Here is a 23398-nt window from a genome sequence, read left to right as displayed (position 1 = left end):
TTTTAATTAATTAATCACCTTTGATAATTTTGAATCTCAATTATAAAACTATTGATTTTATTTACTATCATATTAGATCACTTTTCTCAAAATCGTCAATAAAAAATAATTATTTTTAATATTTATTATTTAAATAATTATTCAAAATAAACGAATTTAAGTCGTGAAAAACGATTTAGAATATTATTTTCGTAAATAAGAAAAAAAAATTAAAAGATAAATTTGATTGTATGGTTATGATTCAAAAGTGTAATTAAACTTATTAATTACTCTTATTATACTATATTATATTGGTTTAAAATTTGAAATCTCCAAAAATTAAAACCAATTTAGCTTTACTCCAACCAAACCAATAAGTGCAAATGAAATCAATTCGACCGTTAGAAAGCTCCTATGAATAAACAAAAACAGAGTCTCCTCTGTTTCATTCCCCTGCATCTTACACCATAACTTCATCATCATAAGAAACCCCAAATGGCAGAAGAAGATTATGGATTCACCAAAGAAGAAATGGTTGTTAGTGAGAATCTAGGGTACCCAAAATCCTATGCAAAGCTCTGCCGCAATAAGGATTTAAGTCCTTTCAGCCATGGCCCTCCCTTCACTTTCTTACCTTATGCTTTGAAGGAACATGAGGTAAGCGAATGGATCCATACCCTTCATCATTTTGATTGGATTTATTGTAAAGATCTATAACTTCATGGGAATTTGAATTCTGGGTCATGCTTATGTAGTTAACTTTTTTTTGTTTTTTTGAGGGTGTTGTTAGTTGAGTTCAGCTATGTTATGTATCTTGAAACTCTTTGTTTTTTGTTGAGGAAACTTGAGATCCATGGTAATCAGAGAAAACCAATTAACAATTAGAAGTGATTGCGAGCCTTATATAAGCATATGAGATAACCAATTGGTAAGTAATATCTAATTGCCTAATTGATTCAATGATATTTCTAATAATCTTGTTTTCTGAGGTTATTTTTAGGTTGAGAGAGCAAGAGATTTGGATAAGATGTTTGCGGTTATCGATCCAAAGGCGAAGCCAACTACGAAGCCTAAGATCTTTGCCAGTCTCTTGTGGAAGCAGCTCAGCCATCTTGGGTAGGATTAGGAACTTCAATTTATAGTATGAACAATTTTGCTTTAGAAATTTTTATAAGCAAAGGAAGAAAATAAATCTGGTTCTGGTGTTCTTGTGAATTAATTAAATTCTAGGAATGCTGGTTTCGACCCTGCTGTGATTCGAGTCGATGCCTATGGCAATGTCGTGTATTATCATGCAGATTCAACCTCTCCACTGGCTTGGGACATTGATCACTGGTTTCCTTGTTCAAGTAATATATCTCTCAAAACAAGTACCAATAAAACCCTTCTAAGGGTGTTTAAGTTTTGAATTATCATAATTTATTATTCTAAATATGTGTTTATGTTTTTCCCTCTACTATTTTAAGGTTATTTAGTTTTTCTAGATTAACTGGTTCTACTTTTACTTCTGAGAATTTCTGCTTTGGGGATCTTTACAAAGTACTAGTTTCAGAAGTTTATAATTTTGTGTAGATGCACCTAATTTGAATATTCTAGGTTTATCACAAGAGCAATTTAATTTCTCTTTTCTGGATTGAAACACTTAGGAGGGGGATTAACTGTTGTAAGCAATCTGAGGATCATGCAGAAGCAAGCTTGTAAGAAGAAGAAAAACAAGCTGGAGTTCTTAATCCCATGGTGGGAATTCCAACTAGGTGTATCTGTAAACCAGTTCTTGTCTATTTTCACTTCTTCAAATTCAGACTTCAGGTTGTTGATTCTTTTTTCTTTTCCTTTTTTTTTTTTGAAATTAAATTCTCATTTTCCATCAAAGATCAAAGTGGATTGGAATGGTTGCTGATTTTTGTAGTGCAAATTGAAAACAAAACAGGCATAGAGGCTTTTCATTTCTATTCTGTGAAGGAGAAGATCATGAGTTGAATGGTTCACAAATTGTGGATTCTCATTCTTTTCCACAACATTTCTTTGCATTGAAAGAGGAAATTGGCCTAGCTCCGGCTGCAATTGTAGAATCTCGAAGGGAATCACGAAGAGAATCTTACAACGCGTTATCTTCAAGCCTAGTGGATTACAATAGGAATCCAAAGCCAATGTCTGCTGCTATTGGTAAATGTGACATCAATCTTAATGTGACAGTTAATATTGGATGGAGGGAGTATCTTGATTTGAGTTTTGTGCAGATTGAAGTTAAATCTGACCAGCTTATATTTGCAAAACCAATGATCTTTTGCAGTAGCTTCAAGAAAAAGCAAGGGAAATATTTTGAAGGAAAATGAAGATCCACAGTTGGGTGAAAATCCCTATCATGCCATTGTCATGGCTAGAGATTCCCTAAAGCAAAGAGAAGAAAGTGCAGGATCTCAAGCAGAGATACAGAAGCTAGATAATGAAGTGAAAGAAATGAAGCTCATGAATGAAGAAGAAAAGCTCATAGTTCAGGACCTAGAAATAGAGCTGATAAAATGTCGGCGAAAGGCAGAGAAGTGCCGGAGGTTAGCAGAGGCTCAGTGCTCTTACAGGACCATGCTGGAGAAGATGATTAGAGACACAATGCACCAGTAAGACTACCAAAACTAGGGAGAAAATCAATAATTTTCATTAGTTTTTAAACTTTTTAGAAAAAAATAGCGATTTTTCATCCAGTATAGGACCTTAATTGAAAACTTTTTAAACTATAGGCACATATGTAAACTGAGAGAAATGTTTGCACTTGTTTTTGTCCTGTAGGACTGTCATGTATAAGGAACAGATTAGATTGAACCAGGCTGCAAGTACTGCATTGATGGCTAGACTTGAAGCGCAGAAGGAAATTTGTGATGCTGCAGAGAAAGAGCTTCACAAGAAGTTCAAACAAAGAGATGAACTAGATAATGAGATTAGGCATGAATGGGAGCAAGGAAGAAAGAGAACAAGAATAGATGCTTCCGCTTTCGAGGATAAGGAAGATGATGGAAAACCTGTTCTGTATTTGCATGGAAGCAAGCCAAGAAACCATTTGCACAAGGAGCTAAGGATTCTTTTGGATGAAGAACAAAGAGGATGCGAAGATGGTTTGCTTGCAAAAGAAGAACATGAGAAAGAGCAAAAAACATCAGCAGAGAACATGACAGAAGAGAAACTTGAGGAGCAAGAAAGATCACTTGTTGCATTGGAGGAAGACAACTCCATTGAAAGGAAACTTGAGAGGCTAGAAATAAGTGAAAGTGAAGAAAATAGAAAGAGACGCGGCAAAGGGAATGTGGAAAAGTGGCTTGAAATGCTTCTAGAAGGAATGGATCCACAAGAAACAAATGAGAATGAGCATATGACCTTGAAAGTTTCAGACAATGATGCTAAAGAGAAGCAGATGCAACTGGCTGAAGAAGATAGAATAGAAAATGAAGCAAGCAAGGAAAAGATAAATGGTAGTACAAGGTTTAAAGGGGTGGAAAAGAAGGAGAAGCAAGCAACGCTCGTTAGATCAGAGAGTGCACGGATCTTGAGGCGAACACCATCATCACCATCTTTGTTTCTGGGGATGAGAAAAGGTCTAGAAAGCTTTAGGAAGAAGCCTGCAACAGGAAATGATATTGAGGATGGCAGACACAGTGTTGTTGGAAACAAATTCTTTAGTTCACCCTTCAAGACACTCAAGAAAGCAGTGAAACTTTGAATAGATTGAGTTTTCTTTGGTGTTAACCAAACCCCCTATACTTTATGAGTGATTCTTGATGAATAAGTGATGGAAAATATTTGTTTTATAGATAGATGGGAAAGAAAAGGCAGAAGAAAGAAAAAAAAATTGATTTGCCATTTTACTGTTTCATTTGTGTAATACTAGTAGGTCTCTTGAATGTGATTGTAATAACAACTTTTATTACTACCAGAAATACAGTTTTCTATAAATCCAAAGTGTATCAAATTAACATAGAAATAACATAGTGATAGGTAGCTTATAGTATACAAAATTCATTCTCCATTTTGATATAGATCATCCACTATGTTCATGTACATTCTGCTGCTGAAGACTAACTAATTTATAATATGCTCCACTCTTGTTCTCTATTAGACTTGAATGAGTTCCTTGCTCAACAATCTTTCCATCATTTACAACAGAGATTTGATATGCATTTCTTATTGTGGATAGCCTATGAGCAACCATAACTGTTGTTCTATTCTGCATCAATTTTTCTAGTGCTTGTTGTACCACGCGCTCTGACTCTGCGTCAAGCGCGCTAGTGGCTTCATCCAGCAACAAGATTGCAGGGTTTTTCAAGATTGCCCTGGCAATAGCTATCCTTTGTTTCTGACCACCAGAAAGTTGAACTCCTCTTTCCCCTACTTTGGTGGAGTAGCCCTCAGGAAAACCATTGATAAAGCTATGAGCATTTGCAAGCTTAGCTGCTTCAACTATTTCTGAATCAGATGCTCCTTCCTTCCCATAAAGAATATTATCATAAATTGATGTTGCGAAAAGAACCGGTTCTTGTTGCACAAAACCAATGTGTTTCCTAACAGATTTTAGGTTTAGATTCTTGATGTCTTTTCCTGCAAGAATTTAATGAATGATATCATTGTTAGAACTTAGAAGAATGTTTTCACATTTATGATAACCAGGACTATTGACTGAATCCATATAGAGGTCCTGAGATTCATGATATGTACCAATTTAAAGAATTCACTATCTCACTTTAAGAATTTAGTCCAAGACTACTACACTGATACTCCATGCACATTGAAGATTCAGGGTTTAAGGTTTGTTCAAAATCTTACCATCAATCATTACTCTTCCAGATGTTGGATCATAAAATCTAAGTATAAGCGAGATGACAGAGCTTTTTCCAGAACCACTGTGTCCTACCAAGGCCACAGTCTTCCCTGAAGGAACTCTAAGATTGAAATCATTAAAAATAACCACATCAGGCCTTGAAGGGTAGCGAAAATGGATATTTTTTAGCTCAATTGTTCCTTCAACTGCAAGCAACTCTTCTCCAACATCACTTCTTATACTTGTTCTTCTATCCATCACTTCAAAAACTGATGCAGCCATTTGATTTCCTTTCAGCATATCCGGCGCCATTGCCAATGTCTCCCCCATGGCCAGCGCGGTTATGATTAAAACCATGAATGACTTAATAACTGATTTAAAGCTAGAAAGCTCCTTCTCCATCAATACAGATCCATACCTACAAAAAGGTACTGTCATGAAACCGTTCATCCCAAAAGCTTAAACTGAGGAGAAGGTTATATCTCTAATAGTTACAAATTACAAGCCTAATCTAGCTAATTTTCATCTTATAACATATTGAAGGAAAAAAATGAAGTTAAAGAATGTACCATAAGGCAAGGCCATAGGAAGAGAAGATAAAGAACTGAGATATGCCATAGAATATTCCAGCGATTTGGCCTCGTTTGAACGAGCGCTTCGATGGTTCAACAAGTGATTTAGCATATAGTCGAAGGAGTTTTTCTTCGGAACAGAATGCTTTAACGGTTCGCATATTGCTCAGAGCTTCGCCGGCCAACATGTTTGCTTTGAGATATGCTTTGCTCAAGTTGCCACCAAAGCCTTTCATAAAGAGTTTCTAAAACAAAGAAAGAAGCAATAGTAAGAATCAAGAAGACGAATAACCACTCCTCCTAAAAGCTTAAGCTGATAAGAAGAAACACATAAATGGTTATATCTCTAACAGTCAGTTCCTGACCTCGCTAATGTGACCACTGATGATCAAAGGGTATGTAGCCAAGACAACAAGGGTAATCCTCCAGCTCAAAGTGAAGGCAATTATAAATGAAGTAACAATCAGAGCAATATTCTGTAAGAGAATTGTAGATCGATCCACAACAATAGTTTTCAATAATGTTGCATCAGCTTCTAAACGAGATGAAAGTATAGAACTTGAGTTGCTAGTATCATCAAACCAACCAATTTCGTTCCTCAAAATAGCTGCATAAGAAAAATGAATAAGTTAAGTAAAAGGAAGATAGTGAAGTTTTAATTGATATTACTAATAATATGTTTAAGCCTTTCCTAATGAACATATAATCATTCATCCTTCTAACAAAAATTATCAGGGGAAGTAGGCTGAGTTCATCAACAATATACATGATCATGTACAGTGAGCCTTATAGTATGTAATAACAATTCAAACATTTAACTGGCATGGAAGAGGTGGAAGTTGCACTAAAACTTTCCTGGCACGTAAACACAGAAATACAGAGATATAAAAATAGAATCAGAGTTAATATTTAAATTAGTCCCTAAAGTTATATTTGTGTCTTAATTTAGTTTTCAAAATTTCAATTTATTCAATTTGGTTCTCCATCTTAGTATTCATGATTCATGTTGGTCCCTGACCTTATTTTCATCACAGAATTGTTAACAATGTGCGACGACTGTCACGCTGGACTTCTTAACGGCTATTTGATATGACAATTGAAACTTTTTCACCTCAATTTTCTAATCCTAATTAGGGCTGCATACGGATCGGATCGGATATCGGGTATATCCGCATAATTTAAAAAAAAAACTATTTTAAGATTCTATTTGGCTATTTTTACAAAAAAAAAATCCATAAAATTCATTTTTCACCTGTTTGAGCCTATTTACTCCTAAAATATTATCAATAAAAGTTCTCTTGAATAACAAAAAAAAATAATAACACAATATTTAAGTTTAATTATTCTAAATTGAAGTACAACATAAAAAATTAAAAACAATATATCATAAAATTCATAAAACAACACACTAAAATTTATATAGGGTTTACTTTCTTAAACTATGTTATTTATATGAGACGTGCGGATATGCGGATTTGCGGATCAGATCCGCGGATATCACTGCTAAATCCGCAATCCGATCCTACTATAGTGCGGATCGGATAATATCCGCAAAATTCGAATCGAATGCGGATAATTACTGCGGATATGCGGATATTATCCGATCCATGTGCAGCCCTAATCCTAATTTCACTTAAGGGTTTTAAAGACTTCTTATGAAGTAATTGAGGTAAAAAGTTTCAATTAACACGTCACTTAGCCATTAAGAAGTTCAGTCCGACAACTGTCAGTCTATCTCAATACGTCGTTAACTATTCAATAACAAAAATAGAGTCAGAAATTAACATGAGTTACAGATGCCAAGTTGGAGAATGGAGACTAAATTAAATAAATTGAAACTTTAAGAATTAAATTGAAGTGCAAATATAACTTGAGAGACCAATCTAATTATTAACTCAAACCAAACAAATTTCTATTTCTAATGTCCATAAATTTGTCTAAGATGCATTTTCCAACACAATATGAGATAGAAGAAGTTGAAAACAATTACCAGAAAACATATTCTCTCTGACACGAAGAGTTAGGCGCTCGCCCATGATTCCGAAAGAGAAATATTCAATGGTATAAGCAGTGATATCTAAAATTGCTGCTCCACAAAAGAGAAAAGCAATTTTTGTAATCTCACGACTTGTGGTGTTCCAATCCATGTAGTATTCCACTACAAGAGAATGAGTGATTCCAAGGGCAAAAAGTGGCATCATGGCTCCAACAATAAATGCACCTAAGGTTCCAAAAACTCCATAATACCAGTCACGACCAACCATTGAATAAAGTCTTGTTGTTGAGACACGCTTTGACTTGTTTCCAACACTTTCTGCTGCTTCTTTATAACCACAACGCCCAACAGATTCTTTATCTGAATGAAAACTAGCACCCAAGCTTGTTGCACCAGATATGCTACAATAATCAACATAAGCATTCAAACTTTAGTAGGTTTTACTTTTTTTTTTTTTTTTACCAAAGATAGGAGAGTCGAACTCGGAACCTCTTAATTAAGTATGGAGAAACTATGTCATTTGAGCTATAACTCATTGACTTTAGTAGATTTTACTTATCCCTGTAGTATATGTCCCTGTAGTATATGTGACATAGAATAATATTAATATCTCTGTGAAATTTTTAGTCGGATAATTCAATTATGAATTTAATTAAAAAATTAATTTTTTTATTTTTTATTTTATTAGATAAATTAATCTTCAGGTCAAATTTTAGTAAAAAATTAGATAAATTAATTACTGCATTATTGAATAAAAATATAACTGCCTCTAAGAATTTTTAAAATTTTTAAATCAATATAATCTGATGTAAAGATTGATTTATCTAATGAAAAAAAAAATTGGAAACCAATTTAGTAATTACAATTTGTTGAAAACTAAATTGTCTAACTAAAAATTTTTATGAATCGATTTGGATATTACTCTATGACATATATTGTAAGAATATTTTTAAGATTGTGTTTGTTTATAAGGACACTGATATATGGACATAGAGACACAGAACCGTATATCTATATCTTGGACACTGAATTAGTATATTTTATATTCTTCTTGTCAGAAAAGATACAGAGATACTGAGACAAAAATACAACTTATTTTTTCATTTTTTATTATCATATCAAATTTTTATAATTATATTTTTTATTTTAAATTTTATTTGAAGAAAAAAAAAACTTTTTTGTTGTTTATTCTATCTTATATTCGGTTTATCACAAAATAAAATATAAAAATGTTAATTTTTATATCTCTATTATTTGTATAATATTCTTAATGTCATGTCTTATCTTATCCTATCCTCAAAATCAAATACGAGGAGTGTTAGGATAGGGGCTAGCAAGTTTTATGATTTGTAGCCATCAATTAGCCATCATTGATATTTTTAATGGTGTGAGATTTTATTCAATTGTGTGGAATTATTCACTTTTCTTTTGCTAGTTAAGTGTTGGCCAGATTTTAATAAGAGTGCTGGCTCCCTAGACTTTCTCATCAAACACCGTCTAAATGTCAAACAATAACACATGTGACAGCTCACTTAGTTGGTATGTCCATATTTCATAAGCGGTTAAGCACATAACAGAATTCTGTTGTAACGAATTACCTCGAAGTTGGTGCCATGCTAGAATCCACACAAGTTTGGTGCTGCTGCAAAGAGGTAGAAGAGTCCTGCTGGATTTCAACTAGAGATGCATAAACACTATTTTTGTTAGAAATAAGGTGGTCATGGTTTCCAATTTCAACAATCTTGCCTTCATTCAGAACAACAATAATATCTGCATTCTTAATGGTAGAAAGCCTATGTGCCACAATCAAAGTTGTTCTACCAACCATGATTCCATCAAGAGCCTCTTGTACACTCTTCTCTGACTCTGCATCAAGAGCAGAGGTTGCTTCATCCAATAAAAGAATCGATGGATTCTTAACAATGGCACGAGATATTGCAATCCTTTGCTTCTGTCCTCCAGATAGTTGTATTCCTCTCTCACCAACCTTCAACACAAAGCATCCATCATTCTAGTTAGAGACCTTTAATTAATCATTTTTGGCATGTAGATTTATATTAATATTGATACAGAAAATGCATACATATATTAATGTACAGTTAGTTAGGCTACGTTTCGAAGAGAGACGGAGACTAAGGTAACTTTTGGTGGAGAGACAGAGACTGAAAGACTGAAACTGAGAGACAGAGATTAAGATACAGAGACAGAAATAAATTTCAGTATTCTGTTTGGTGCAAAGTGGGAGACCAAAACTAAAACAAGAATAAAACTCTAATTTAATTTGTACAAAAGGTAAAATTGGAATTAATTAATTGAAATGAGCGTATTTTAGGTATAAAATGTTATTAAAGTTTTAGTCTCTGTCTCTAAAAATTTCAGTCCCATGTGTCCTCACTTTTTGGAGGTAATGAAATACTAAAATTTTAGGAACAGAGACAGAAATTTTAGTACCAGTCTCTGAGCTAACAAACATGATACTGAGTCTCAGTCTCTCAGTCTTTGTCCCGGTACCTCAAAACAAACGCTACCTAAAAGACTGAAATTGGAAGACGGAGACTAAATTATGTTTCGGTATTATATTTAATTTAAGATAAATATGAAGATTGAGGGGTAGATTTGGAGTTTAAAAAGTTAAATGAGAATATTTTTGAGAAGAAATGTTATTAAAGCTTCAGTTTTTATCCCAAAAATTTTATTCTCCTGTGCTCTTATTTTCTGAAAATATTGAAAAGACTAAAACTCGCTGACTACCAAAAACAATACTAAGTTTCGTCTCTAAAAACAAACGCTACCTTAATTACCTTAGTCTCTAATCCATCTGGGAGATTGTTAATGAAAGATTGAGCATCTGAAAGCTTCAGAGCATGATTTATTTCATCAAGTGTTGCATCATCTTTTCCATACAATATATTCTCCTTAATGCTTGTAGCAAAAAGTGCAGGTTCTTGATTAACTAGTCCAATTTGCATTCTTAGCCATTTGAGATCAAGGTCCTTTATATTGTATCCATCTAGTAGTATTTGACCACAACATGGTTCATAGAATCTCTCAATCAATGATATTACAGTGCTTTTTCCGGATCCACTTCCTCCCACAAGGGCTACGATTTTCGCCGGCGGAATCTCAAGGCAAAGGTTGTTGAAGACGGTTACATCCGGACGAGAAGGGTAATTGAAACAGACATTATTGAATTTGATGTTTCCCTCCAATTTGGTTAAGGTTTGACCAGTTTTTGAGGATGTTTTATTTACTTTGTCTCTTTCTATCATCTCAAAAATAGGATATGCAGCTACTCTTGCTATGATAAATGCAGATATATCTGGTGCTGCTTGTCCAAGTGACCTTATGAAAACAAAAACAAATGTGGTTAAAGACAATTGATATAGTTCATAATAATTCAAGTTTTAAAGTAATATTCTATTACTAAATGAGTAATAATTTGGACTCCTTTTGTGTATTATGCAACATTGCAACTTACTCCTTAGAAGAAATTTCTAACAAATAGCTTAGAATTAGATTAGATGAATTATTTTAAGATTGATTAAATAAAGGTAACTATGTTTTTTTTGTTAAATGTGAAACATTTTTGAAGAGTTTAAAATTATTTATGATGAAAATTTGTGTCAATTTTATCTAGTCTAATATTAAAATATGTTTCAATTATACATTTTTAAGTTAACGATATCAATAAAAATGTTCACGTACACTATAAAAAACCGTTTAATATTACTGTCGAAATTACTGTTAGATTTTTTTTTACGGTAATTACTGTCGAAATTTTTGTCGAACAATAAGACAGAATAATCCTAAACTATAGTACATCACTTTGTGATTGTTGCAATCACATGATAAATATCTATGATTATAACTGAAATATATTAAAATAAAGAAAAATTTAATTTTCTTAATAAATATGAACTACTAAATAATAAGTATTCTAAAGTTAATCTATTTGAATATAAATTAAGTGAGAGGATTCTAGGCCAAATTAAGTAAAAGCATGGTTCTTTTAACGAGTTTAATTTTGATGCACTAACAATGTAAAGTATTTTACACACTCGTGCAATCACATCCGTTTTTTTGGATAATTATTTACGTGGTTAATATGAAAGGTAGTTATTTTTACTTAATGCACATGTAAAACTATTTTACATTGTCTGTATATCAAAATTAAATTCTGATTTAGTTACTACATTATGAAAGTGGATAATTAGTGGATAGCAGAGAGAATAATTAAGCTTACAGGCCAGAGATGACAACGTTGAGCATGGTAGTGAAAGAGACAGCACCATTGGCAATTTTCTTATGAACAACAATGCTAGTGAACCAAACAAGCAAAGCCCATGATAGGAAAAGGACACAGTGCATAGACCCTAGTCCTAGACCTTTTGCTAAACCTGCTTTTCTGCCATTTTTATATGTGTCCATCAATGCTGCTTTGTATGATTTCACTGCTCTTTCTTCTCCTGAGAATGCTTGCACTGTTCTCACATTTCCTATCACCTGAATCAATTGTAAATGGGACGTGTATAAAAACTTTTTCATGCATATTAGACATATTTAAGTGAATTATTTGTAATGATAATATTTCAAGGACATGTAAATAAATCATGGATATTATTAAACTAATACGTGAATAAATCGTGTTATGACATGTAACATAATTATCTATATTAAAATGTTACATGTTACTTATTGACATTTCGTTACATGTGGTCGAAATCATACGATTCTGGCATGTAGCATTGGTCTTTATATCAATACAACAGAGTTGAAATCTATTTTGGTCCCTGAAATTTTTGATCGGCCTCAATTTCGATCCCCAAATTTATAGTTACCCAATTAACACCCGTAAATATTAGATTGTGACCCACGTTTGCTCCTGTAGCTATCTCCATTAACGGAGATCTGATATGGCACATTAAGTTGATAGAATGTGTATCTACGTGGCACCCAACTTGCTAGAATGGATGTGTGATGAGTGAATGATGTGACAAAAGTTGAATAAACTAAATTTCTCCAGTAAAGTCTCGAACATATTGAAAAAAGAGGGCTGCAAATTGAGTTCATTCAACTTTTGTCACGTCATTCACTCCCATTAAACATCCATTCTAGCAAGTTTGGTGCACATGGATACACACTCTGTCAGCTTAACGTGTCACATCAAATCTCCATTAACGAAGATAGCTACAGGGGTAAGCGTGGGGCACAATCCAATATTTGGAGGTGTTAATTGAGTAACTATAAATTTGGAGGTCAAAATTGAGGCCGATCAAAAATTTCAGGGGGCCAAAATGGATTTCAACTCCAATACAACATTAACAAAAATCACTCAAAGAACTAGCATGAACCATACAGTAAAAATTTGGAGTTTAAAATAAGACAATTAAAAATTTAAGGGTCAATTTAAAATTCAAAGTAAATTTCAAAAACCAAAGTTGAGTATTTATTTATTCAACAAACTCTTTTTCTCTTTAAAAATAAAAAATCTATTCACATTTAAATCAAGATAATAAAATTTATATATAATAAAAACTATAAATTCAATAAAAATTAATTATTTACATTCTTATTTTACCAAACATTTCTACTTTAGAAGATATCCTTTCTAAAAGAAAAATCTAAAACAGCCCCTGACAATTACCTTAAAAAAGACAACGAAGTCTTTGACAAAAAAAAATTCAATTTGACCTCTGACAATTACCTCAAAAGGACAACGAGACTCCTGTGCAAAAAAAAGTCAATGTTATTTTTTTGGCACAGGAGCTAATCTGTCCCAAAAAAAAATTAATGACCGAATTGTGTGTTTTTTTTTTCTTAGGAGTCTCGTCCTTTCGAGATAATTGTGAAGAACCGGATGGAGTATTCACTCTTTTTCTAAAAATAATATATGTAACTATAAGTATACCTCTTGAGCAATCTCACCAGCCCTAAGATAGGATTTTTTAAGTTTGGAAAGTAGGCCAAATGAGACATATGCATAAGCACCTCCAGCAAGGGCTATTAAGGGTACAATTGCAAGTGTTACCAAACTTATCTGCCACACTCTAGCGAACCCAATGGCAAACCCTGCTACAAATCTGCTTATATAGTGCAAGAAATTTCCTGCCTGCAAATTAAATCCACTTATATGTTTAGGTTGATTTTAATACTATGTTACGGTATTTATGGTGACTATGCAAACACTGTTATAATTATAGTCATATTTTTTTTTTTTATATCTTGATAGTATTTTTTTAAGCAACACTTTTTAAAAAGTGTTATTTAACAATAAAAAAAATGTTATTTTAATTTTAGCAATATTTTTTAAAATATTATAATTACCGTAATGTAATCATATTAGAATAACTTATTTATTTATTATCAATCACAATGGATATAGAGACAGAAATATTAATCAACATTTTAAGGGTGGAAAATTGGAGAGTAAAAGTGAAACTTGTTTATTATCTAATTTTTTTAGAATTTAATTTTGATGTCAGTGTAAAACAATTTTACACGTGTATCCAATCACGTAACACCATATTATCAAAAGTAACTAGTATTTTTATTGACCGCGTGAATAGTTATCCAAAAATACAATGTGATTACACAACCGTATAAAATATTTTATGTCGTGAATACATTAAAATTAAACTTATTTTTTTTAAGAAAAAATTATTAGAGTATACCTTTTCAGATAGTGCATCTTGAACAAGAATAATGTCAGTTGTAATAGCAGAAATAAGTTCAGCACTTGATGCATTTGTATCAAATAAAGTAATATCTTGATTCAATATTGATCTTAAATAAGCCATTCTCATCTTTGCTGCTTGACGTTCCCCACTGTGCATCCAACAAGCAACCTCTGTATTTTCATACTCAATAATGAATCAAAATTAGGCAATTAAATAACACTAACAGAAATTCTTATTAAGTAACATTTATGTTTGTTATATCAACATTCAACATAGCAAATTAACCACAAAATTTACAGAATTTAATTTTGATCGATGCACTGTCAAATGTAAAGTAGTTTTACATGTGCATCCAATCCACACCAGTAAAAATAATTACTTTTTACATTGACCGTGTCAATGGTTATCTAAGAAAACGGATGTAATTGCACGACTGTGTGCATCAAAATTAAACTCAAATTTAAAATAAATGAAGTTTTAAATTTTAATAAACTAAAATGATATACATGAAAATAAAAAACTTATTTAACCCTAAAATTGTTCATACCTGTCCAAGACGCAAACAATATTACTATGCTTAGATACACAAAATCCAACGAATACTGCAAAATAGAAAAAATATTAATATTTTCTGGCATATAATATATAAGGTGAAAATTTACGTGTAGTTAAAATTGAGTGTACTCGAATTTTCACCGTCAAAATTATATAGTTAACATAGCTACCATTATATGTGTTTACTATAATGTTTTGTATGGAGTATGTTGATATAATAAGATGTATAAAAGCACAAAAATTAATTAAACAAACCTTGGCAACTTGATGAGAAGCTTGTTTGGGATGAAGGAAAGCCAAGCCAGTAACATTGATCATGTTTCCAAAGAAAATAAAGAAAACAGGAACAGAAGCACCATGAACACATGCCCCAATGGATCCAACACTCATTAAAACACAATCATAAAAATCAGCAAATGAGAATAGCTTCATCCAAGGAACCTTCTTCTCCTTTCTACTATGTCCACCACCTTCCTTATTCTTTCCCTCTTCAGCGGCCGAGATTTCTCGGCCGCTGGAGAACGGACCTTGCTTTGGCGCGGACATATATATTCGACTTAGAAAATAGGGAATAATGAAATTCAAGGGCTTCAAAAAACAAATGTCACTATTAGTTGTTCTTGAAGCATTCTTTAAGGTTATGTTCACACACTAGACACACACATACTCGTTATATATGTTGACACTTCAGATAGATAGTATGTTTTACAATAATCTTTTCTTAATGTCGATTATTCAACTATTCACATTCGAATTTTATTATTAGAAATTCAATTAATTTGGTTTGATCTTAATTTTGATGCAGTGTAATTTTACACAGTCTTGCAATCATATCTGTTCTTTGCCAACTAGTTACAGCTCAAATGGCATAGTAATCTCCCTATCCTCACCTACAGGTTATGGATTTGAGTTTCATTCCTAATTTTAGAAAAAAAAAATCACATCCATTCTTTTGAACGATCGTTCACGCGGTGAATAAAAATAGTAATTATTTTTTATGATGTGACATTATGTAATTGAATGTACGTGTAAAGTTACTTTACATTGATCCTGCATGAAGCAAGTTAGGTTTGTCTACTAGTTAGCTCACTAGTGTCGGGGTTTGAATTCCGTTTTGACCAGTAATAAACTTTTAAATGGAGTTTCGATCCGCAATAAATTAATTCTTAATTTGTCGGGTGGAGAATATCGTAAAAAAAAATATTCACAGTACATCAAAATTAAATTCATAACTAAAGTCTTATAAAAAGGATAAAACTTTTTTTTTTCATAAAAAACTTTTTCTTTAAATTTTTAGAGTCTTCATTGACAAAAATCAAAATACTTATCATTCTAACCAATATTTGGAAAACATTTTAACTTGTGTCAAGGATTCTCTATTCTTAAAAAGTTTATACAAATTAAAAAAACATTAGTCGTCCAGAGAAAACGGCTTGTATTTTTGGACTCATGTATCATGATTAAAATGCCATGTGCTGCAATTTATATTGACAAAATTATAATGGTCCTTTTTCATATATTGATATGGAATCTTTATTTCAGGTACTAAAGTACACATCAATAAGTTATAATAAATTAATAATTAAATACATTAGGGATAGTTTTATATTATCACATGTGTTATTTTCATAAATTAATCATGTTTTGTGTATATTAAAATATAAAAATATACATTAAAAATATTATATATATATATATATAGATAGTAGTTGATATTTTGTATACACAAATCATTAGATATATAGACCAAACAAGTTTTAATTTAAATTTATTCTTGAAAATCTCAAAAGATATTCCTAAGAATTTTTAATCATAAAGAAACAATATTTTTGTAAGACAAGTAGAGAAAACATTCTTTGATACAATATTTTTATGGATCATATATTCCTTCCACCAAACACCCCTTTAATTAGCGCAAAGAAAAATTAATTGACATTTGGTGATAAGTTGCATCAACTGATACTTCAATAAATTATTAGATAAGTATAAACTGTATATACTTAATTTAAATAGGATTCCAATTCTATACAATAATACACTAAATAAATATGTCGAATTACATTTTTATTTGATAATAATGGAACAAAGGAATAATTGTCGGATTCCAATATAAGGAGATGCAGTCAAAGATGTCAACCTACATTTTATATTTTAATTTTAATAACCACAAAAAAGTGAAGATAAACATGTGTTTTTTTTTTTTAAATAATAATAATGAAAGTGGCAACAATGTCTTAATTAGGGTGCATATGGGTCGGGTGAAACCGGATTTGATGTAACCCAGATTCAGCTCAAAATATACACTAGATTTATTTATTAAACTCGAACCTGACTCTAAACCCGATAAAATCAACACACTTTCGGGTCACAATTATACCGGGTGAAAACCGGGCCGTTAACATTACATTACGTTGATACCTTCTTGTAAGCTAAAGTGTAAAAATATCCAAATTTCCAAGACTCCAACTATTATTTGACATGGTAAAATTCATTTAGAAAAATGTAACAAAGAACCAACCTTTCTTCAAAATTAAAGCATAATCACAATCAATACTAATATTGTCTAATAACACCAAATATTTAAATCAATACAAATAACACAATATTATGTATTAGTCTAAAGTCTTATAAATTCTAAACATAAAACATTAACTTATAGTCTTATAATGACTAATAATACAAAATATTAAGGTTTACAATACTTAAATTCCACATAAGAATAGCCATGATCCATCACTAATAACACAAAATATTAATTGTGTATGATGATCGGGCTACCGGGCCGAGTTCGGGTGACCCGAGTTATGGCCCAGACCCGACCCGAAATAATAACCGGGTCTATTTTTGAGACCCTTACCTAACCCTAAACCCAATAAAATCACATCAAATTAGTCCCTAAAGTGTTCGGAGCCAGGCCGAATTTTTGAGCCGGATCGGGCCATGTCTCAATGCATCATTTGTCAAAAGCTCCTTTTAATATTTAACTTAAGCTTAAATTGTTCCAGTGATAGGAATATTAATAATAGATAACAAAACAAACATCCAGATAATTGGATTCAAAAGACCATGCGTTTTGTGTCAGATAAATCGTTCTTATTTAAATTGTTTTGGTGCGGAAGAAAACAATAATTAAGGTTGCAATCAAAGTCATTGTTGTAGCTGCTTTTTCTTTTTTTATTATTAGTATTTTACTAACAGCTCAGCATTCTAAATTATTGGAGCCATTACTACAATAATTATAACATAAACCACAAATATAAAAAAAAAAATTAGTCACAGGATCAATTATATATATAAAATATATATTAAAAATAAATTAAATAAAAAAAATATGATCCAATATGAAGCTATAGAATAGTGTATCTATTCTTACATCTTTCGCTTAAATTCTGTTCAACCCATATGCAGCAAAAAGTTTTTTGGATCAACCTTTAGAAGACAAAGCTCCCTCACAAAATCAATCTGTTCCTTTAAAAGTGCCTCCATAGTTGACTCCCGATTCTAGTCCAGATTCATTGAAGATTTCCTATAACACTGACACTGTGTCTCTGTTGCCAAGAAGAGGACAAAATAATCTTTCACTGTCTTATGTAATGTCCAGTTATAAGAGATATTTGGTCCAATAGTTCTCTGAATTTATGTCTCTCCACCCATCTAACTACTAAATTTTGGTCTTGGTGGAACACCATGACGGAGTATATTCGTTCAGGCTATGTTTATTTGAAAGAAAAATAAAAGAAAAGAAAAAGGAGGGAAAAAATGATTATTTTTCATGGTTTGGTTGAGGAGAGAAATAAGAGAAAAAGGAAAAGGGATGTAAAAAAATTGGTGGATCCACCATTGGAAAGAAAATAGAGAGAACTAATTCTCTCTCTTTACTTCTAATATTATCTATTTACTTTTTTAATATATTTTATAATATAAAGATAAAATTGTCTTTTTATAACATTTCTTTCTTTTTTATTTTCCTTCCATCTAAACACATTTAAGAAAAATAAAAATCCACTTAATTTCTTTCATCTTCTTTCTTTCCTCTTTATTTCTTTCCTTCCAACCAAACGTACATAGCCTTAATGGGTGGTGACAATCAGAACACAACTGCTTGCTATTCTATGTTGAAACTGTTGGAAAACTAGGAATCTCTTTGTCTTTAAGGAACCAACTAGCCTCGATTTCTATTCGAATCTCTTTGTCTTTAAGGAACCAACTAGCCTCAATTTTTATTCTCGATACTTCTAGTAGCTTCTCATGAGTTAGTTCACAAGTCTTATTTTTATCCTGACATGAATTCTGTATTTCATTTACCAAATTTAATGAAATATATTTTTATCTTTGAAAAAAATAAATTAAATAATATATACATAATAATTTATTTAATAATTAATTTTTAATATTCATATAATAATTTTATTATAATATAATTTTTTCACTTTTTATGATCTCTAACAGCTCATTTACCTGTAGCGGCTCATTTATTTTTAATTTTGGGATAATTACATTTTTAAAAAAAATTAAGTTAAAAGAATTAATTGTTTTAAGAGAAATAATATTTTAACCTAACGAGAAAAAAAAAAAAACCAACTAACCAAATATGATTTTCCCCCTCTTTTATACAGTACATATCAAGTCTAACAAAATTGTCTTGAAAAAACATATATATATATATATATATATATATATATATATATATGCCAAAAATGGATGAATCATAGTATTCACACAAATTTATCGAGTTTATTCAAAATACAACAATATCTTATGTTACATTTATGTCTCACAACCCTAATAACAATAAACCTAATTACACATTTGCCATTGCATTATTAACTTACACAACATTATAACTTGCTTAATAATACAACTAAACAAAAGAAATTCTTACATACTATATTAGAACATAATATCCTTTATTCTAAATCATTCATTCTATATTATATATTTTTTCTAAAAAAAATTCTTAATCCATAACCATCTAAGAATTTCTTCCACAAACCATGGAAAGTGTTGTCTCAAGACAAGGATTTCCTCCACTTGTGAGGAGTCCTACCTTTGACCAACTTGGTTTTCATGTCCATTGGTGTTTGTCTTCCAAATCCAACTTCTCCTTCAACAACTTCATCAATTTTCTCCACTCCTCCAAACCCTTTGCTTCCAAATGCATTAGGCATCACTCCAAATCTCATCCACTTGAAGAACCCTTTCTTCTTTTCAACCATCCTCTCCATTTGTACCTACGTTAAAATTGTGACCATAAAAAAAATTGTTGTATAAAGAAAAAAACCTGCCTAAAAAAAAAATCGTCTGATCTAATATAAATTTTAAAAAAATTGATTTATTTATTCAAATATTGTAATATTAAAAGATCTTAAGAACTAAATCGAAAATTTAACAGCCTTATACGAAAGTGGTAAATGCAACCAACTTGTAACTAATACCAAAATATGTAATTTAGGTACAGTTAATTTCATGCGAAGTTGATAGCTGAGAGTTGTAAAATGATTTGATAGATTTGACTAAACTGTCATCTCACGTCTCTCACCTATCAACTTCACATAAAGTTAACTGCACGTGAGTTTCTACCACACTATAATATCTCTAATAACCTGCATTGCATTGCACTGGCTTTGCACCCTATACAGCTCTTCCTTGAGCTTCCTTATCTCCATGTGTTGAGCATTCATCTCGCGCTTCGAAAGACATGCGTCTAGCACGCCATTCGGGCTCCTAGTGCTGCTGATCAAGGAGCCACTCCAATCTAGATTCCGGTTCAATTTAGTTTGCTCGGACAGGAGCACCTGAATCACAGCTCTCACAGGGAACCTTTCATTTTGAGCTGCGTGAAGCGACGCCTCCGGCGTGAGTTTCCGGCTATCAATAAGCCTACACAAACCCTTCCTATCTTCCTTGGACACACTTGGATGTGCCTACAACAGAGTTGACATATCAAACTTATGTGAAGTTGGTGATAAAAGAAAAAGATGGACTTTTAACTTGACCTCAAATAACTATAGAATTTAATTTTGATGCAATGTCGTGTAAAGTAAAAATAACTACTTTTTATATTGATGGCGTGAATGGTCATCCAAAAGAACGGATGTGATTGCAGGACTGTGTAAAACGCTTTATACTGTCAGTGCATCAAAATTAAACTATATATCTATATACATTAAGAAACATTGATTTGCATGTTAAGATAGGAAGTAATCTAGTGTTCACAGTAAATTTTGATGAACTCAAATATTTACCCTACTCTTTTTGACTTGCATGATTGTGAAGACAACAGAAAAGCCAAGTGTAGAGAAGTGTGGAATTAAGTTCAGTGTCTCCACTTAGAAGAATATTCTCATGCATGTAACAACATAAGAAACTGTTTGTGTAGAGATATTCAGAATAAGACTACAAATTCATCATCCTTTTGTTTGTTTCTCACACTATCCTCTTCTTTTTCTTTTCTGTTTTTTGAAAAAAAGAAAAGTCAAATCAATAATGTGCAAAGAATCCTGCATTACAGAGGAACTAGGAATTTGTTATTTCCATACACAAAAACTACACCTATTTGTCACCTTTTCATGTTTAGGTAAATAACTTAAAGAGTACAGAGAATGTGTTATAATAATAGTAATGTGAGTTCTTTTTGAATGAAACTACTCTACTACTCTAGTAATCAACCAATTTTAAACCATTAATCGCTTCGTTCCACAATATCAGTTGCTTTTGGAATTGCATTAATGTAATGCAATTCCAAAAGCGATGGATTCTGTGGAACAGATGAAGGAGAATAGAAGGCATACTTTTAGATAAGTGTCAATGGCTCTGTACAATCCATCATCTGTTGCTCTAGCATGGCTTGGAAGAGCTCCTGCAAGAGTGACAAACTCGGACAAGCTCAAATTCGCATCGACAGCAGCCTCGGCGAGGTAGCAGTCAACCAACTTGGCCACCTTAACAAGAGCAGCACCACTCTTGGCTCCCTCACTATCCAAACCCACAAACCTCTTAACAAGCCTAATAACAAGCTCAACATCCAAAAGAGTTCCACAAGTGTGGCTGAATGATGGAATCACAAGCTCTCTCAATGAAGCTTGGTCAAGCTGCCATGAAATCCGCCTCTCAAGCTCGTGTCTATAACTAGCCTCAACACCAACCATGTTCGCCGTTCGGAGAAGGCGAAGGAGGAAGTTGCAGGGGATTGCATCCTTCTCAGGAGGCAGAACTCCCACCAATGTTTCCACAAAGAACCTCTTCTTCATCCAAGAAGCTGTGACGCTCTCTGGTGATTCCTCGAATTGCGTAAGGCCTTTTTCGGCCAAGTCACCTGCAGAGAGGTCAGGTAGCCATTTGGAGGCGTAATGTGTGATTATGGAACCAATCAAGTCGGCCCGGACGCCTTTCGCTTTGATTCCGGAAAGGGTCTTGACAAAGTAGTCCATGTCAAGGATGCATGCATCATCAAACCAGCATTCAGAGGAGAATTGGGATGATGGAGATCTTGGTGGTGGAAAATTGATGGAATCTGTGTTGGTTTGATTCTTCATCTCAGTGAAAAGCTCAAGTAATGTAGAAGTAGTACAATCTTTTGCTTTTGTAGCTGTCATAAGCATGTTATGCTGCATTACAAAAAGTATATATCATAAAAAATATCAAGTTGATTTTTTTTTTCTATGTTGGCCCTCTTGATTTGGATGTGAGATTTTCTTGAATCAGTTGAAGCTAAGGAATGAAGAGAGGATGATGGATAAGGCCTTGTTTGTTGATATATATGAGTAGGACCACTCATACAACTGTTAATTTTTCTCCCTATAACAAACAACAAATCATATCAACTGTTTACCAGGAAACTGGCTAATTCGACTCAACTCGACCCGATTGAACCTGAGACCTCTAGTTAAGGGACTAGAGTTGTATATATCATCTTAACCAATCCTACATTTTGGCCCCTCATACAACTGTTTATTCTCTTCATATGATATGGAGAACAAAAGCAATTATAGCATGAAAGGAACATGAAATAGACACCTTTGTTCACGCTCTATCTCATGTATTACACAAGGGATTTTGACTTTGTCCATTGTACACTTATGCTGATTGCCATTACAAGGAATCCAATTGAGATAAGCAAAGAAACTTGGGGAACCTTTTTTTTTTCTTTAGAAGGAATTGCCTGTTACATTCCATAATAAAATCATGGGGAAGTGGTCAGGTTCCAAGAAAAATGAACACCATGATGCAATCTATAATAAGTGCACTCATCCATGATTTTTTTTTTTATGTCACTCATCAATGATTTTGGTACTTGGATCTTTTCTTTTATTTTCTTTTTGAAAAAGAAAAAATATCTAGTAGGGATACATATATAGTATAAACTAACTTGGGTTCGTCGAGTGGTTAGCTTACTCGTCCGCTTAAACAAGTGTCAGTGTTTAAATCCCGTATTGTGTATGCAACTCAAATCCATGGCAGATTAATCATTGGTCTATCGAGTTAAGGGATACTGTGACATATATATGAGTATATGACATATTTATAAACCAGTTTCATGGAACAAATTTGTCCTGGAAAAAAAATACTGAGAACTTTATTTCTCTGAGAAAAATCTGTCAAATACTATCATATAGTCTAGTAATTTGGAAGCTTACTATAAATAAAATATCAATAAGGGTATGTATCAGAAAAAATTAGCAACACATTCTAAGATTAAAATTTAAAACAATCACAATATATAAAAGAGATAATGACATTACAAATCACCTAAGACCACACATGTACTTTAAATTAGATCCCAAAAGAAAGAAATCCCATAGTTTTGTTGGAA

General features: G+C 32.3%; 3 protein-coding genes across 3 annotated transcripts; 1 reads left to right on the top strand and 2 right to left on the bottom strand.

Annotated features, from left to right (window-relative positions):
* Positions 1 to 372: 372 nt before the first annotated feature.
* Positions 373 to 3946, top strand: LOC107619420 (uncharacterized). Its single transcript, XM_016321705.3, has 7 exons — positions 373 to 636; positions 980 to 1095; positions 1210 to 1328; positions 1626 to 1788; positions 1910 to 2145; positions 2273 to 2597; positions 2767 to 3946. Exons 1-7 carry the CDS (start codon positions 475 to 477, stop codon positions 3689 to 3691), a joined length of 2046 nt encoding a protein of 681 aa, XP_016177191.1. The 5' UTR covers positions 373 to 474; the 3' UTR covers positions 3692 to 3946.
* LOC107614655 (ABC transporter B family member 10-like) lies at positions 3868 to 15132 on the bottom strand. The gene is made up of 12 exons (XM_016316797.3): positions 14842 to 15132; positions 14579 to 14633; positions 14026 to 14201; positions 13263 to 13463; positions 11598 to 11857; positions 10156 to 10696; positions 8953 to 9341; positions 7349 to 7755; positions 5724 to 5965; positions 5356 to 5603; positions 4792 to 5204; positions 3868 to 4566 (listed from the first exon to the last, which is right to left on the bottom strand). Exons 1-12 carry the CDS (start codon positions 15130 to 15132, stop codon positions 4010 to 4012), a joined length of 3780 nt encoding a protein of 1259 aa, XP_016172283.2. The 3' UTR covers positions 3868 to 4009.
* Positions 15133 to 19305: 4173 nt separating this feature from the next.
* On the bottom strand, positions 19306 to 22511 carry LOC107619394 (Phototropic-responsive NPH3 family protein). Its single transcript, XM_016321677.3, has 3 exons — positions 21378 to 22511; positions 20190 to 20510; positions 19306 to 19817 (listed from the first exon to the last, which is right to left on the bottom strand). The coding sequence occupies exons 1-3, from the start codon at positions 22197 to 22199 to the stop codon at positions 19596 to 19598; spliced, it is 1365 nt and encodes a 454-aa protein (XP_016177163.1). The 5' UTR covers positions 22200 to 22511; the 3' UTR covers positions 19306 to 19595.
* Between the last annotated feature and the right edge of the window lie 887 nt (positions 22512 to 23398).

The sequence above is a fragment of the Arachis ipaensis genome, chromosome B9 (assembly GCF_059453495.1).
Source record: "Arachis ipaensis isolate K30076 ecotype BB chromosome B9, ASM5945349v1, whole genome shotgun sequence".
NCBI classification, from domain to species: domain Eukaryota; kingdom Viridiplantae; phylum Streptophyta; class Magnoliopsida; order Fabales; family Fabaceae; genus Arachis; species Arachis ipaensis.
Note: the sequence above shows the minus strand (reverse complement) of the source record. Positions and strands in the feature narration are given on the sequence as shown.